The sequence below is a fragment of the Pseudopipra pipra genome, chromosome 15, assembly GCF_036250125.1.
Source record: "Pseudopipra pipra isolate bDixPip1 chromosome 15, bDixPip1.hap1, whole genome shotgun sequence".
Lineage (NCBI taxonomy): Eukaryota > Metazoa > Chordata > Aves > Passeriformes > Pipridae > Pseudopipra > Pseudopipra pipra.
Window position 1 is genome coordinate 17007559 of NC_087563.1, and position 16142 is coordinate 17023700.

General features: G+C 46.4%; 1 protein-coding gene and 1 long non-coding RNA gene across 3 annotated transcripts; one reads left to right on the top strand and one right to left on the bottom strand.

Annotated features, from left to right (window-relative positions):
• Positions 1-2684: 2684 nt before the first annotated feature.
• LOC135422758 (uncharacterized) lies at positions 2685-6534 on the bottom strand. The gene is made up of 2 exons (XR_010434577.1): positions 5891-6534; positions 2685-4078 (listed from the first exon to the last, which is right to left on the bottom strand). It is a non-coding gene; the product is annotated as an uncharacterized LOC135422758 (long non-coding RNA).
• SKP1 (S-phase kinase associated protein 1) lies at positions 5443-14817 on the top strand. Of its 2 annotated transcripts, XM_064672231.1 has the most exons (7): positions 5493-5574; positions 7600-7647; positions 8046-8142; positions 10512-10585; positions 11810-11953; positions 12629-12769; positions 13539-14817. In XM_064672231.1, the coding sequence occupies exons 3-7, from the start codon at positions 8046-8048 to the stop codon at positions 13572-13574; spliced, it is 492 nt and encodes a 163-aa protein (XP_064528301.1). In that variant the 5' UTR covers positions 5493-5574; positions 7600-7647; the 3' UTR covers positions 13575-14817. The 2 variants fall into 2 exon arrangements, with proteins under 2 accessions (XP_064528300.1, XP_064528301.1); XM_064672230.1 differs by lacking the exon at positions 7600-7647 and having other exon boundaries at positions 5443-5574.
• The last annotated feature ends 1325 nt before the right edge of the window (positions 14818-16142 follow it).

Here is a 16142-nt window from a genome sequence, read left to right on the forward strand (position 1 = left end):
GCATTGGGTGCCTTCTGTGTGCTACAGCAATCTCAACGTGTGGAGTATTGGTGCTCTGGAAGTTCAGGAGAAGGTTGGAAACAGGTAGAGAGCCAAGTAAAAGTCACACTGGGCTGTATAAAAATCTTTCAGTACCCATGAACACACCAGCAAAGCCCTGCAGAGTCAGCAGTTCATGAGTCAGCCTTCTGTGGTTTTACAAAAAGTTATTTCAGTGCTCTAATTCATTTGGCTGTGCTCCTTTTTGGATGGGAATAAAGGCAGGCTGCTCTCTTGAGCAAGGGACCAGAGTGCTTTGGCATATGGACAGGAAAAAAAGGCTGAAACAACACTTTAGGTTTGAAACTAAGCAGTGCTGCATGTTTTAGCCTTTTAAAACCTGTGCTGCAGCTTAAAAGCTTTATTCTCTAAGATGGGTTGAACTACTGATCTCTTAATTGCTCTCTGGTGAACAGAACTGCTTTGGGGTGGGAATTAAACTGATTGCTGCTGGTGTATAAAACATTAGTTGGTTATAGTATCTGGGACTGGTGATGGAGCATCCTGGATGAAGACTTGCAGGAAAATGATTGTGAGGAGAAAACTTTCCTTTTTGCAGCTCCTCATATCATTGCACAAGGTTGTATAAATCGAACTAAACCTTTGCTATCTGGTTGTCTTGACTTCTGTGTTCATCTTCCTCGTCAGATTTCCCCCAACCACATCTGGATTTTTGCAGGTTGGGTGCTTGGGGCTTTTTTAATTATTTGTTTCATTAAACCTATAACCTGTTTTCTGGATTATGCATTTAAAACCCAAAGCGCTGAACTGTCAAAGAGGAATGTGACTTGTTTACATTGCTAATTGCATGATCGATCGGGCTGAAAGGCTTTAGGCTGGCTCCCAACTGCCTTTATTTTTCGGGAGTTTAAAAAAACACCCCCCCACACCCAGCCTAACCATAAACCTTGTGGGAAACCCTTTATCGCGGCAGTCGGTGCAGGAGTGGGCAGTGACTGCTGCTCTCTTCCTTGTTTTATAAGGAAAAAGGGGGGGCCCTGGAGAAGCCCTGTCTGGGAGGATCCTGTGGTGGTTCATTCCACGCTTGACCCACTTTACAGGCAGCTCTGCTCCTTTTCCAGCGCCGTGTTGTCCTCGGGGAAGAGGAGCACAGCCGGCTGCTGCTGGAGCGGGACCGTGCCCGGGGGAGGGAGGGGGTGCCACAGCTTCCCGGGAGAGAGAGAGAGAGGCTGGGGATGGGTTCTCTGACTGTCTGGTCATGAGTTTATCCAGCTTTAGCTCTGCCCCTTTTTCCCTGGAATCTCTTTTAAAAATGCTTTGAATTAGCCTGACTTCTGAAACACACTGTCTTTATTCCCATGGACTTTGAAACCTCAAAGCAACTGCTCGTTATCATCCGTGGCGTCAGAGCCAGCCTGGAATCTGCTTTTTGGACTTTGAACAGCTCCAGGGTTGGACACCAGTGCCAGGCAGCCCTGTAGAGCCAGCACAGTTCCCTTCCCCTCGTGCTTATATCAAGGATATATCAAGGATATTCACAGTTCTATGCGTTACCACTTAACGTCGTTCTTAAGGCCACATACAGCGAGCCTGCGCTTCTCCCGGAGTTCTTGGAATGCTCGGGAGCGCATCTCCCGGGGCTGAGCTCCCTCGGAGCGAGCCCCGGCGCCACCGCGTGGCACTGCCCGGCCTGCCGTGACCCTCTGCTTAGGCCAGGCTGTCACACTCAGTCTCCGGGCTGGGCTCCTCTGGAACGGTCCAGATGATTTCAGAGGATGCCAAGGCACAACTGGTGTGCCAAGGCACAACTGGTACAAAAATCACTGTTTAAAGTGTGCGGAGGTGGAGGGAGGATGAGGTTAGGAAGTAGATGCTGCAAATAGGTTTGAGGTAGGTGTTTCTATTTTTAGTCTTCCCCCCCCCCCTTCATCTTTAGTTTTTTAAACTATCTCGAATCCCTGCAGTTATGTAAGGGGAATGTGAGCAGAGTTAGAGGGAGAAATAGAAGCTGATAATGAAAAAAAGCCAGTTGGTGTCTGCTTGGCAGAATTTGGTTGTTGGGTTTGGTCAGTCCATTGGTGTCTACTTTGCTCTCATGAGACCCCACCTGCAGTGCTGGGTCCAGCTCTGGGACCCCCAACAGCACAAGGATGTGGAGCTGCTGGAGAGAGTCCAGAGGAGGCCAAGGAGATGCTCCGAGGGCTGGAGCCCCTCTGCTCTGGAGCCAGGCTGGGAGAGCTGGGGGGGTTCATGTGGAGTAGGCTCCAGGGAGACCTGAGAGCCCCTTCAGGGCCTAAAGGGGCTCAGGAGAGCTGGAGAGGGACTTGGGACAAGGGGGAGTGGCATCCCAGTGGCAGAGGGCAGGGTTAGATGGGATATTGGGAAGAAATTCTTCCCTGTGAGGGTGGGGAGGCCCTGGTACAGGTTGCCCAGAGAAGCTGTGGCTGCCCCATCCCTGGGAGTGTCCAAGGCCAGGTTGGATGGGGCTTGGAGCAACCTGGGCTAGTGGAAGGTGTCCCTGCCCATGGCAGGGGGTGGAACTGGATGGGCTTTAGGGTCCCTCCCAACCCAAACCTTTCTGTGACTGATTCTATGGCCTGGACTCTCACCCAAGTGCTGGGCTCTGTCACCCACCATCTCATGCTGGGGTACAATGGGAATGAAAAGTGACTCCTTCTCAAGGATGCTGCTGCAGCAGAAGTTTTAATGAAGTGGAAATGCAGTAATTAGCTTTTCATATAATTGGCTCTTTCAGATTTGTACTGAGAACAAGAATTTTCCTCTTCTGCCACTGCATTGTTGCAAGACTGCTTTAAACAACAGTGGCACAGGCCTTTGAGCTCAGTGGTGTCTTCCTGCCATCTCTCTCACATGAATAATTCTGATGTTTTCTGGTTTTACACTGAACCAGTCGCTTCAATTGTTTTCAAACTTGTTGATGTGGCTGCTTGTTTTAAAAAAAACGTTCCTTATCTTTTGTATTCCTGGGGGGGGGGGGGGAAAGAGGATTTTTGGATTTTTGCAGCATTCTCCCCTAGATGTAGATGAGGTTTTTGTTCAGATTCCATGGTTGTACCTGGCTGAGGGAACCTCTCTCTGGTTCAGAGAATCCAGGCTGAGTTCTGTGCAGTTTCATGGAGCAAAGCTGAGCCCTTTCAAGCCTGATTGTCATTAGACCTTGACAATCCCATGTCACGCTCATAGTATTGAAAAATAATCAGTGTGTTATCTCCATAGTCTCTAAATCACCCAGCAGCAGCAGCAAAAAAAAAAAAAAGGCAGTTTCTCAGTCAAAGTGGAATGTGAGGTGTTCTGAGGGGCGGGAGGCTCCGTGATTTTTGCCTGAGAGAAGCAGCCAGGAAGGGAATCGGGGGCTGTGGAGCCGGGGCAGGGCTGCGTCCGGGAGCTGCTCCCCCCGCTCGGCGCGTTCAAACCCCTTCCCCCGCTCAGCCGGCTGAGCCCCAGCCCGGGGATGCTGCGAGTATGTAGGTCAGAGCTCTTCTGGATCTGATTAAGCGTTAAACCAAGCGCAGTTGCTCCAATCTTTTCAGGTATTTGCTTTAGTATTAAGCTTCCCCCTCCCTCGCCTGCGTTCGCAGCGGTTTTTACCTCAGTTGCGACGTCCCCGTGGCCGACACACGGCGCGATTCTCTGCGCTCAGGGGGGCGATGCTCGGATTGAGGATTATTTTGCGTTACAGTCGTTACCTGCGCGCGGCACAATTGAAATCGGGCCGGCCCTTTTCGGAACAATCTTGTTCTCTGCCTCGCCGCTTTAGCCAAGGACGGGTTTTTTGTGCCATTAACGCTGCCTCGCAGGCAGCACTCGGGCTATCGGCGCCGCAGCAGCTGCTCTTGCAGGGCAGATAACGGGAGGCATCTGGAGCGCCGGGGAGGTTCTTTGTACGATATGTGGGGCACAGCGGGAGGTGCCGTCCCGGCATTTGGCATATCTGTGCCAGCCGGCTGCCTCTTCTTGGGCCGTGCGGTGTTTATGCTGCTTTGACTTCCCCAGACTTCGAATTCAACAGCGAAATCCCCCGAGGATGGAATTCTCTCCTTTGGAAAGCTGTAGAGAGCTGTACCGAGTATAAAACTCATCAGGAGTATAATTTTTAATTTAATTCACCCGCAGCTATAATTAAGGAGGGAACTTTGCTCTCTGCCTGTTCGAGATTCCATGAGGTTTGTCTCCTGGTGAGAGCGAACCCCATCCCCCCTTGGCCGAGCCTGATTTGCAGTCTGAGAGCTTGTGCTCACTGGTCATGAGCCAAATCAGAAACCTTGGGCTTTGGCAACATCGGGAAAGGGGATTGAGGATTTGTAGATATGTTCTCCACAGACCACCTTCTGTCATTCTCTGATCCTCTAAACCAAGGAATATTAATATAAATAAATTTAAAAAAATGAACAAACAACAACAACAACAAAACAAACAGGAAAAAAGGAAAACAAAGAAATAAAAGGAAAATAAAGGAATAAAATAAATAAAAGGAAAATAAAAAATAGTGATGTTTATATGGAGTGAATGTGGTTCTCAGCATTGTAGATGGAGTGATTGAGGGGGAAAGAGGTAAATGTGACGAAGGTACAATCACAAGGTCTCAGTACACATAGTTTGGAGGCTTCACACTCTATGTATGTGATATAGGATTGTCACTGTGTAAATATCTTCCCTACTTAAAGACCACTTTGCCACAGAGGGCTCAGCACCAGAGTGTGGAGCAAGTGCTGTGAGAGCACAACACGGTGCCCTGGACACCTCATGGAACCACAGAGTGGGTCAGGCTGGAAGCGACCAAAGAGGGCCATCTGGTCCCACCTCCCTGCTCCAGCAGGGCCATGCCAGAGCACATGGCATTGTGTCCAGAAGGTTCTGGAATATCCCCACTGAGAAAACTCCACACCCTCTCAGGGCAGCCTGTTCAGTGCTGGGTTCACTGCATAGCAGAGTTGTTCTTCCTCGTGTCCAGGTGGGATTTCCTGGGCATCAGTTCCTGCCCGTTCCTCTTGTGCCATCGCCGGGCCCCCCACCCCGAGCAGAACCTGGTCTATCCTCTGCCCTCTCTCTGCAGACACTGATAAATGTTTCCTGCACCCTCACGACGGGGGTTTCCTGCACGCGCTGCCGGAGGGGTCCCGGGACGGGCCGTGAGAGGGATCGGGGCCCGGACGGGACCCCCGCGGGCCCCGATCCCTCTCACGGCCCGTCCCGGGACCCCCGCGGCGGCGCCTGAGCGCTCATGGAGGCCCCCTGCCCGCCGCACACTGCCTGACAAACTCAGCACCCTTCGCTCCGCTCCCCGCCCTCCCCCCTGCCCCTCTCCCCGCTCTGCACCCCACGGAAGGCAGCGCGGGCCCGCGTTTTCACCGTTCTGCCGCCCTCGGCGCCGTTCGGAGCGCGGTGGCGGGGCGTTCCGCTCAGGCGTCCGCGGCGGGCAGCCCGTCGGTTGCGAGGCGGCGGGTCCTTGCCCTTCCCCCGCCCGCTATAAAAGCGCCGCCGCAGTCGGGCCCGATCGCCGCCGCCACCGCCTCCTCACGGTGCGAACGGAGCTGCCGCCGCCTCCTCCTCAAGGTGAGGCCCGAGAGGGGCCTGGGGTGTGCCCACGGGAGCGAGGGGGACACTGTGAGGGGGCGGTGGGAGCGGCCTGGCGCGGGCAGAGCCCGTGGGGTCGTTGCGGGGGCCGCGGCGGAGCGTTGGGCGCTCCTGGGCCCTGCGGGGCTGAGGGGCTGAGCCCGCCCGCGCTCGGAGGGGATGAAGCTCTCAGGGGTCCCGTGTTGGAGCCCCCGGGGGTCAGTGTGGGGAGCGCTGCCCGCGGGGGCGGCCGGAGGAGCCCCCGGGACCCTCCGGTGTGTTCGGGGCGGCCGCGCCTTGGGGGTGAGTTGGTCACCTGGATACCGCGCCGGGATCCATCCGGGATGGGGCTGAGCGCGGCGTTCCAGGATTATCCGTGTAAGTGATCGCCGTGGTTCAGGTCGGGCTCTGACCGCCCCCCCAGCCTGTTCTGCTGCTGTCGAATAAAGCTTTTAGGACTCTCCTGCTTAGTCACCCAGCGGTGCTGCTGCCCAGGGACCGGCACCTGCCAGAGCTCTGCTGCAGCTGCTGAAAATGACTCTTTTAAATATATTTCCCAGGTAGCTGAGTTCTGTGGTATAAAATAACGAAATGTGGGTGAAACCCCGATTTGTTCTCAGTGACAAGGCAGTAGATTAACTTCATTCTCACTGTTTCAGACACTCAGCAGTAGCTGAAGGGCTTGTTTAGAAGCAGGTTTGGGTGACACGAGGGTCTCACTGGAAATCCCCGGGCAGCATCCCCCCCTGGCCGGCTCTGCTGAGCAGGATTATGTAAGCCGGGCTCAGGAGGCTGGGTTTGTTCTGGAGAGCTCCCAGGCAGCCACTGCAAGAACAGATGCATCAAATTTGATATGTGTGCCTACAGCACTTTTTCCCAGAGCATCACTCAGACTGCTAACCCAAGATTTTATTTTATTTATAATCCAGGTTTTATTTCTGTGCACGTGTGTGTATTTATATGTTTGTACCTTTGGAACAATCATGACTGTGCCCCTCCAGAACACCCATCTTAATTAGAAGTAGCACTGTCATATAGGGTTTCATTGCTGTGTAAACATTAACTGGCTGCTCACTGCCAAATGGAAATTAAAGCAATGAGGGCTCCAGGCTGGTGTGAGCTGCTTAATAACGTGTGTTGGCCGAGCCTCCCTTGGCCTGGCTTTGCAGCAGCTCTGTCAGGCTCAGCCACACTGATGAGCTTTCAAAAAGGGGTAATGCAAGTTTGCTGCAAGTGGCCCAGCTAATTCACTGTTGGTGGCTGAAGTACTGCTGCCAGGAACTGGTGTGCAAGGCTCCTAAGTCTGGTAGGGGAAAATTGGACATTGGACATTGGAAAATTGAGATTGATTTGAAATTCTTTGTTCCTAGAGCTGTTGAGTGCCTTGCAGGCTGTACAAACACATGCTTCAGTGATCTTGAAGCAGGTAACCCCAGGGAAAAAATGAAACTGTTGCAATAGTTTGCTGCTAACGAAGGAGCTTACGACACGTCCTACCAGCTGGTTGAGAATCAGTTTATGAAATTTATATGGGCAGACAGTCGTGTTTATCATGTCCTTCAGTTGGTTCCAGTGCAGTGATACCCCCACACTCTGCATGTGCTGGCATGACTCCTGGCTGCTGTGTCATGTGCTTTACTTCTGGGTTTGAGTTGTTAAACATCCAGAAAGATATTTTCTTGTAAAATTTGTATTTCTGCTGATGACATCTTCAAAGCCTGCTGCTTTTTATTGTAGGTATGATCACAGTTTGTTTGAGAAACTTTGTTAAAGTGCATGGTCATGTCAGGTACTAACAAAGTGCTGATCTAACTTCCTGCTTTGCAAGAGCAGCAGTGAGTGCTGAAACCTTCCTCCTAGGGATGTATTGCTTTTTAATCTCCTGAGAAAACCAAACACTGTTCCGAAGGGAAAGCCTTTGATCCTGAGTAACCTGGTTTGTTTAACTCTGTTTGGAGCAGGGGAGGCTGGACTAGGTTGTCTAGAGTAATTCCTTCCAACCTCAATGTTGTCATTCTGTTCCAGAGGCTATCATTTGAAACTGCTTTTGAGATCTGACATCATTTGAGCAAAGTGAGTAGCAGTTGTTTGGATTTGGAGATAAGTAGTGTTTGGGAAGTGTTGAAAATTAATTCAAGAGAAAATAGCTCCAGTGTTGCACTGTAAAAAAAAATAAAAAGACAAGCACTATTGACTGATGAATTCTATGTATTTTATGTTTTCACATTAAGAAAAAAGCTCTTAAACTAGTGTTAGGCTTTGATCAATCCGTGTTTCTTAATCGTGAGGATTAATGAGTTTAGGGCTGTTGATTCAAGCAGTGAATAATCCGAGTGTGCTCGAAGTGGCACCAGGCTCTGCTGTTGAGAAGGAGCAATATAAACAGTAAAGGTGATGTACCTCTTTGGGTCAGCTAAACTTGTAACATCTGCTGAATGTTGGGTGGAAATAACTGTCAAATTCTCTTGTAGATGCCTTCAATTAAACTGCAGAGTTCAGATGGAGAGATCTTCGAAGTTGATGTTGAGATTGCAAAACAGTCTGTGACCATAAAGACTATGCTGGAAGGTAAGTGTGAGCTCCTGAGGGTCACAGTGTGTTCAAGGAAGCCTCTTGAGCAGGAACTGTGACCAGAGGAGACAAACTGGCACTGTGCTGGAAAAGGATTCCCAGCCCTCTGGAGCAGCTTGGTGTGTCCTGCCAAAACAGCTGGAACAGTCGCTGCTGTAGCTGAAGCTGTTCTGGGTGGATGTGCTCTTGCAAAAAGCTCTTGTTAAGAGTACTTACAGGGATGCCAATAAAATATAAGCACCCCACTGCCTACGGTTTTGCGAAAGCTGAGCAAACAGAACATTAATAATATTAACAACTTCGGTTTATTTAATCACCCAAACCAATCTTAGAATGTAAATATCACTTAAAGGGAGTGGGAGATCATAAATAATGTAATAAAGAGCTGAAATGAAACCTCTATTGTGAGCTGGTAGAAGCAGTTAAATTATTTGGGATAAATACTTAGTTCTGATCTCCTGCTGACATAAATTTGAAACAAAAGAACTCGTGGCGGGGGAGGGGAAATGTGCCAGATGGCTGAGATACAGAGCAAACTGTGTCTAATCCCTCCAGTGCAAATCCTCATTGTTTTTTGTGGGGCTTTTTTCAAGTTTTTTGATGTATTCTTGAATTAACTTAGAAAAAAAATATTTCTGTAGATGTAGTTCAAATGATGCTCTTGGTTATAAATCTTTGGTTGTGACACCTTAAAAGAACAGTAAAAATAGGGTTGAGATACATCAGGCATTGAAGTCTTTTTCTGTTAATAAGATGCTGTGGAACATGACTGGCAGCAGGAGCAGGAAATGGAATGCATTAGGGAGCACAATTCCTCTCAGTTTTCTCCTGCAGGAGCTGTGTCACTGCTGGTGTCCAGTGACACTCAGGTGGGGATGGAGGGGGAGATAAACACGGGGAGTGTGTGAGCTGGGCACCATAAACTTGCCTCTGCTAAACTGGGGGAGAACCAGTCTCCCTGTACAGGTGAAATGCATTTTCAGGTTATGTTTTGGGTGCTGCAGCTGAGAGGGGAAGAGCTGAAAGGTTGGGTTGTGTTGGGTATCAGGGGACCACCAATAAAGTACCAGTTTTCTGATAATGGGTGACAGTGCTGGTTTGGAGGTGATGGTGACAAGTCGAGCAGAGTTGACTGAACTTGAGATATTGCTTGAATTATTTCCATGTACCAACAATTTTGGACTGGTCACTTCTTACACTGAATCTGCCACCATGCTCAAAGTCTGCTTTTGAAGTCTCCATTAGCTGGGGGCACGAGCAGTACCTTTTAGTGGCAGGGTTTTAGTTCTGAATTGAGGAAGCTGGTTATTTCAAACAAAAAGTAGTGTTAATGTCCCACTGGTAACAACAACTGACTTGGCTAAATACAGAAAAAAATACATGGGTTTTTTTATAATGTTCAAATTTGATCAGTGACAATGATCGTATGGTCTTAAAAATGGAGTTCCTTGGTGATGTAGAATTGGCTCATCTGTGCATGTAATGAGTGAAGTTTTGTATAGTTCATTACATAACTAATTACAAGATGTCTTTGACAGCCAGGGTGTCATCCAACTGTTGGCATTTGGATAATAAAAAAGCATATTCTCTAACCAAAGATGGATAATGTGCTATTTGTTCTGTGTATCAAATCCAAACTTTAATTATGCTTTTCTCTCAATTTTTACTTCGATTCCTTAATTATATCAAGAGGGTAGAGTGACAAACTTTATCCAAAACTGTCTGGAGCATGCTGACAAGCTTTTAAAACAAGGAGTGTCAGAAGTGTGCTGTATAAATGCCTTTTTGATGAAAGGGTTTGTGCTGCTGTGTTATCATGTGAACTTTTTCAGCTGGGAAGGATCAGTGCAAGGCTTCAGAGCCAGAGAATGGCATCTCTGTGGCTCCAGTATTTACTGCTCATACAGAGCACAAGGCACTGTCTCTACTTACCACAGTAGATCTGAATTCTTATTTAACAATCACTGGAATGGGAGCTCTCAGTTTGAATTTGTGGATTGACCCCTGTAAGTGGTAAAAATATGTAAATATTTATCAGATTGTTGAATGTTCCCTATTCCCAGAATACTGAACTAGCAAGTTCTGCTCTAACAAGTACCTGACTGCTTCTGAGTGGTGGTTTGTTGATGCTCTATGTGATGAGGCAGCTTTATTATCCACTTGGCCTAATCTTGGTATAACCTGGGATGTATAATGCAACCATAGCTCCACAAAGCTTTCTAAAAGCTCCTGATTTCACCATTTGGAGATCCTTTGCTACCAATCATTCAGCCTCAGTGTTGTTAAAACAGTGGATAGCTGGTGAAGCATCCCAGTTCAGTAAATGGTCTTGTCTGCCAATTGCTTAGTCATCTTTCCATTTTTAGATTTGGGAATGGATGATGAAGGTGATGATGACCCAGTCCCTCTTCCAAATGTTAATGCAGCTATCTTAAAAAAGGTAAGATGCTGGAAGTGGTTGTGCTATATGGCAGTAATGGAATGTGAGCTTCGTCTTGGGAGTTTGGTATTGTGAACTGTTGGATAAAAAATGCTTTTCATGTGCTGGCTACAAGGTTAACCAAATCCATGTGCCTGAACATGGGATCTGGGTTATCTGGGAAGTGGGGTGAGGCTGGCAGGAGCTAATGGCAGAGGACACACAGGGGTGACATGGAACAGCAGCTGGAGGCCAGACAGGCTTCCTGAGGTGCTGAGGTGCTGGACATATGTGCACACAGGCATTTCATGGTGTTAAAGCACTGATTTTAACTGGATTCTGTGCACTGAGGTGGCTGTTCATGAGATGCAAGTGTTCAGAGAAAGGATTCAGGACAGGCAGTGGCAGTAGCTGTGCCTGGGTGGCAGTGACAGAGCTCAAGGGACACTGTGTGCACTTGGTGGCATTAAATTCACTGCCAGGCCATGGAACTGAGTCACGTGAGAAAAGTGGGGTAGTGTGTGTTTGTCTGAGATGCTTTTTGCTTTGAAATAGGAAGTGCAGTGCCAAAATAAGCACTGGTCTGTTGTGCCTGTTTTGGGGTAAATACAGGGTTGGGAATTCTTTCCTAGCGAACAGACACAAATAACTTCACACTTGTGGAGTCTCTTGGATTGGTGAAATGGAGCAGGATTTTGCTTGCTGTAGATCCATTCTCCTTTTAATTGTCTGGTGATGAGATTGTATGTTCCCAAGCTTGTATTGTTTGGTTGTTTTTGAAAGGCAAACATGCCAGGTGAACTTTGTTCTGGGGTGAGCATGACCTGCTGGTAGCTGTTACCACCCTGCACTCTTTCCCTGTGGAGTATCCTGCTTAATAAAAATTATGTTTCTGCAAACAGATTGAACACTGCAAAATGAGGTTTAGTTTTCTTGGTATGGTCCTGTGTGTGTTATAATAGGATGTAATAACTTTACAGCACCAGCACCTGGCTTTTAAGATTAAGTAATTAATGTGCTACTGACTCATTGAGATTCCTGAAGGCTGTTGTACTCTGGGATTGGGGATCAGTTCTTCTAAAATTAAAATATTGTTGATTTGAGCATGTTCATGCAGGGTTCTAACATTAATCTCGAAAAAAATGTCCATTTCTTCCTAAATGAAGTTAAGTTTTATAGTTGGGGCCTAATGGGAGAATCACTTGGATAAAACTCTAATATAAAAACTTTAATGTCAAAAATTAGGTGATTCAGTGGTGCACCCATCACAAGGATGATCCACCTCCTCCTGAGGATGATGAGAACAAAGAAAAAAGAACAGATGACATCCCTGTGTGGGATCAAGAGTTTCTGAAAGTAGACCAAGGAACCCTCTTTGAACTTATCCTGGTGAGTATGTTCAGAAAGTGCAAAGGCTGTGCCTGTGAAGTGATCTCTGTTAGTGCACTTGAGAAACAGCCTTTGTGCTTCTTGAGTAACTTCTTCATTGGGAGGGGGGTGTGGGGAGGGGAAGTGGTTCTGGTAACTACTGGCTGGAATTGCTGAGGATGTTGGAATGCTTGTAAGTGTAATGCTGGCATTAATTGTACTCATTTATCAACCAGTTTTCTGAATATTGCTGTCTTTTATTCTTGTGGCTCTTGAGTCTGAGCTGAGGGTTTATTTCTAGTAATGGAGTTCTGGAGATCTGCACACAAATTAAAATACAGCTTGGACTTACAAATTTGTACCTTGTATGGTCCTGTGAGCCCACATTACCTGCCTTGGCTAGTTAACAGGACTGCAACCCTGAAGATCTTGGATGTTTGCAGACTCCTGAAAGCCCTTTGCAAAAGGAGCAGCAGGAGTGTGTATTTTTCACGGTACAAATGACTTTCCCTTTTGTTTGGCAAACAAGTTGTAGGTAGTGTCACTTGAAGGTTGTAGCTAGAAGCTTCTCAAAGTGGAGATGATCTCTTTGCAGTTACAGTGTTCTACAATTGCAGTGTAAGCATGACTTTGGTAGTACATCTGCAGAGGCAGAATATTGATATGGAGGCGTTACATTTGGCAACTCTTCTGCAGGCTGCAAATTACTTGGACATCAAAGGTTTGCTTGATGTCACATGCAAGACAGTTGCAAACATGATCAAGGGGAAAACTCCAGAAGAAATTCGCAAGACATTCAATATTAAGAATGACTTCACTGAAGAGGAAGAAGCACAGGTACTTGATCTGGATTTAATTACAATTGAGCTGGCTTTTTGTGCTGGATTAGTGTGTGGTGCTTCAGAATTTAATGTCATACAATTGACTCGTTAATAAATGTAAACTAATGCATAAAATTCTCATAACTGGGTTGCTACTGGTAGAAAACTTTTGGTGTCTACTGCACTTGCAGCCCATTGCCTGAAAAGGTCAAAACAGCATATTGATTTTTCTAGCTCCAACATGTACCTGGTAAGAAAGTGTGTAGGATTGTTTGTGGCAGCCCTAGTGGGCTGTTGGGGAGCTGTGGTCGGAGTGCTGGAGATGCACTGCTCTGTGTGGCTGGAAAGGTAAGATGTTTGGGTTCTCATCTTTAATGAACTCATTGATCTTAAAACTCGAACAGCAAACCAACTGCAAAATGGCAGAGCTGAGAAAGAGCAGAATAAGATGCCTTGGTTAAATACACAGGTAGTGACTGGACACTTGGATTTGTCTTCAGTGCTATGTCCTTAAACGAGCAACTTAGACTTAAATTAATCCACTTGCTTTACTTGGTGGAAAAATTCCCAGTGTTGCTCAAAATCTAGGCATAAGTTTCCTGGCTTACATTGATAAAAAGGTCAGTTTGGAAGACTGACTTTCTAATTGCAAACCCTGCATGAAGAGTTAAAGCTGCTCCAAGCTGATGCCTCCCTGCAGGAAATAATCCTGAATGTTTATGGGAATTGACAGCCAACTCTTAGGAGTTCACTGCAACATGTTAACATTTAAACTGTTCTTTCAGGTACGTAAAGAGAACCAGTGGTGTGAAGAGAAGTGAAGTATTTGTGCCTGATACTCGAACACTGTAAGGATTGTTCCAAATACTAGTTGCACTGCCCTGTTCATAATTGTTAATATTAGACAAATGCAGCAGCAAATGAAGTTGTGTTAGCAGGATATTGTTCCCTTTGCATGTGTAGTGGTTTTTTGAGTACAAATCTAAATCTTCTGAGTTTTTACTAGCGTAATTGGATGTCTTTTTACTTTGCAAAGAATAAAATTGAATTAAGTGTGGATTCTGTATGGGAAGTAGCACTTAAGGTTATCATTTTCATTACACTTTTAAACTATTCAAGTCCAGTTACAGTGCTGAGGATTGACTCCGTTGTAAATAAAAACATCTATGACTTCTTCCTCAAGAAGAGCAGAACACTTGTATTTACAGGGTATTGATAGTTTCAGAAAGAAAAACAAACTAGAGTGTGTCTTGGGGAACTAGGTAATGTAAAAAAAAGTTACTGGATTTCTTCCAAAAACATGGTGGAAAAAATTAGTGTTACTTAAAGCTATATAATTTTCAAGATGGTTCTTGTCCTGCATTTAAACAAAAAAAAAATTAAATATTTGACCACTTGCTTGTCCTGTTAGTCTTGCCTTATAGACTAGTGAAAATGTGATCTAGAACTAAGCAAGCTCCTGACAGCTAAATTTGAATACTTCAGCCATGTCTTGAAGACCTGCCTCTAGCTGGTAGCAAATAAAGTGTGTTGCTTTATGCACAGGATGGGTGTGTTTTTATACATGTTACTGTTAAAAGTGGAACCCAGATTTGACCAAAAATGACTGACATTACCAAAGTTAATATTATTGACCTGTGCATGCCATTAGTGGCTGGTTTTTAGGCAGTTTTAAAGAACCCTTGTGATGTAGCTCTTGAAAACATGGTTTCATGTGTCCACAGGAAATCTTATGCCTCTGTATGTGATACTTCAGCTTGTAGAGACTTAATTATTGCATACAAAGCTAATGCAATATCAAGCTTAACTTCTTTGGACAAAGCCACTTGCAACTAGTTAAACAGTAACTGGTTTTCTGATTTTTATTTTATTTTTTTTTTTTTACAGTTCCCTTATAGGGAGTAGGGGATGGTTGTGTGGTAGATCTTTGAGGTGTGCTCTTAGCTTGTATTGCATTCCATTCTCTGTATAAACCTTAGAGTAGAATGAACCTTAATAAACATACTTATCTCACTTTAAATATCGGTGTTTCACTTCTGAATTAATAAAGGGCTTTTAAACTTTCGTTTGCAAACGGTTCTAGTTATTTGGAACTAGACAATCTTGCTGCCACTTCTTTCTGAGTGTACAAATAACAGCACTGAGGCAGTGGGTGATTGGAATAAAGCAGATGTAAAGATTCTGTTAAATGACTAATACAGGACAGTGGGCAACTTTCAGATGAATTTGAGTGATGGTTAAATATCCAGATGGATATGTTTTTTGATGCTTACTAACTTTTAGGTAGTCCTTGATGTAACCATTCTGAAAGCATTAATAATTTTCTCTAAAGCAGCATTCAAACCCAAGCTTTGGATGCAGCTGCTGCTCACATCTGCTTACTCCTGAGGTGCTGGGCCTGCCTTTGTGCTGCTGTGTATTGTGTGGGTGTCTTAGATATTGTCAGTGGGCAGAAAATACTCCACTGCTGCTCCTGGACATGCTGAAGCCTTTCCAGCAGCCTGTATTGCAAACAATACACCTCAGTTTAAAAGTGCTCCCAGAGAAAAACCTTCGCGTGACGTTTCTGTGCCTGCAGTTGAATATTCAGTTTATCCTGGATTCTTACAAGAAATAAATCCGTGTGTGTACCGCTCCAGAGTATTGCAGTTCACCCTCAGAGTGCTGTGTGGCTCATGCAGAAGCCTGTCCTGTAATTGTGTTTGGTAGGAACCTGTGTGAATTCCTTGAGGTGCTTGTCATGAGACAGTGTCCGTGTGTGTCAGCAGCCGCCGCCTTGCACAAGGCCTCAGGGTGCTGTAGGATAAGGAAGAGGCAGTTTTCTTCCTCATTGCATTGCTTGTACTTTGTTTGCCATGCCATGACCACACCTGGATAAAAGCTGGCAGTTCTTAGAGCAGCTGGCCTAAAGCCCAAGCTGTGGTGGCCAAATGCTGCAGCCCAGGAGCCTCTGCTGAAGCTCCAGGCTGTGACATGTGGCTGTTGACCCTGAGGCAGCTGTGGAGGTGCAGGATAGGGCTGCTCTGTGCTCAAGGCATTCTGCAGCTTTGACAGATTTTCAATACTCTTAGTAGGTAGTTAGGATTCCATCCTGGTTATTTTCTCTAATTGAAATTCCCCTGTAGTAGTGACTCAGGCTTCAGCCAGATTCACATTCTGTAGCTGCCTGGCCGGGATGGCAGCAGGATAACTTTGGGTTTTTTTAAATCTCTCAGTTGTCTCACCCACTCCAGTGACATTATGCTGTGCTGTAGGGAAGGACACTGGGGAGGTGCTGAGACAGCTTGGGCTGCCTTGTGTTTCCTGTTTCAGCTGAGCCTGTTCCCTGCCTGCTGCTCCAACAGACACTGCCTGGGAACTCTGACATTCCAGAGAGAGGAAGACACTGA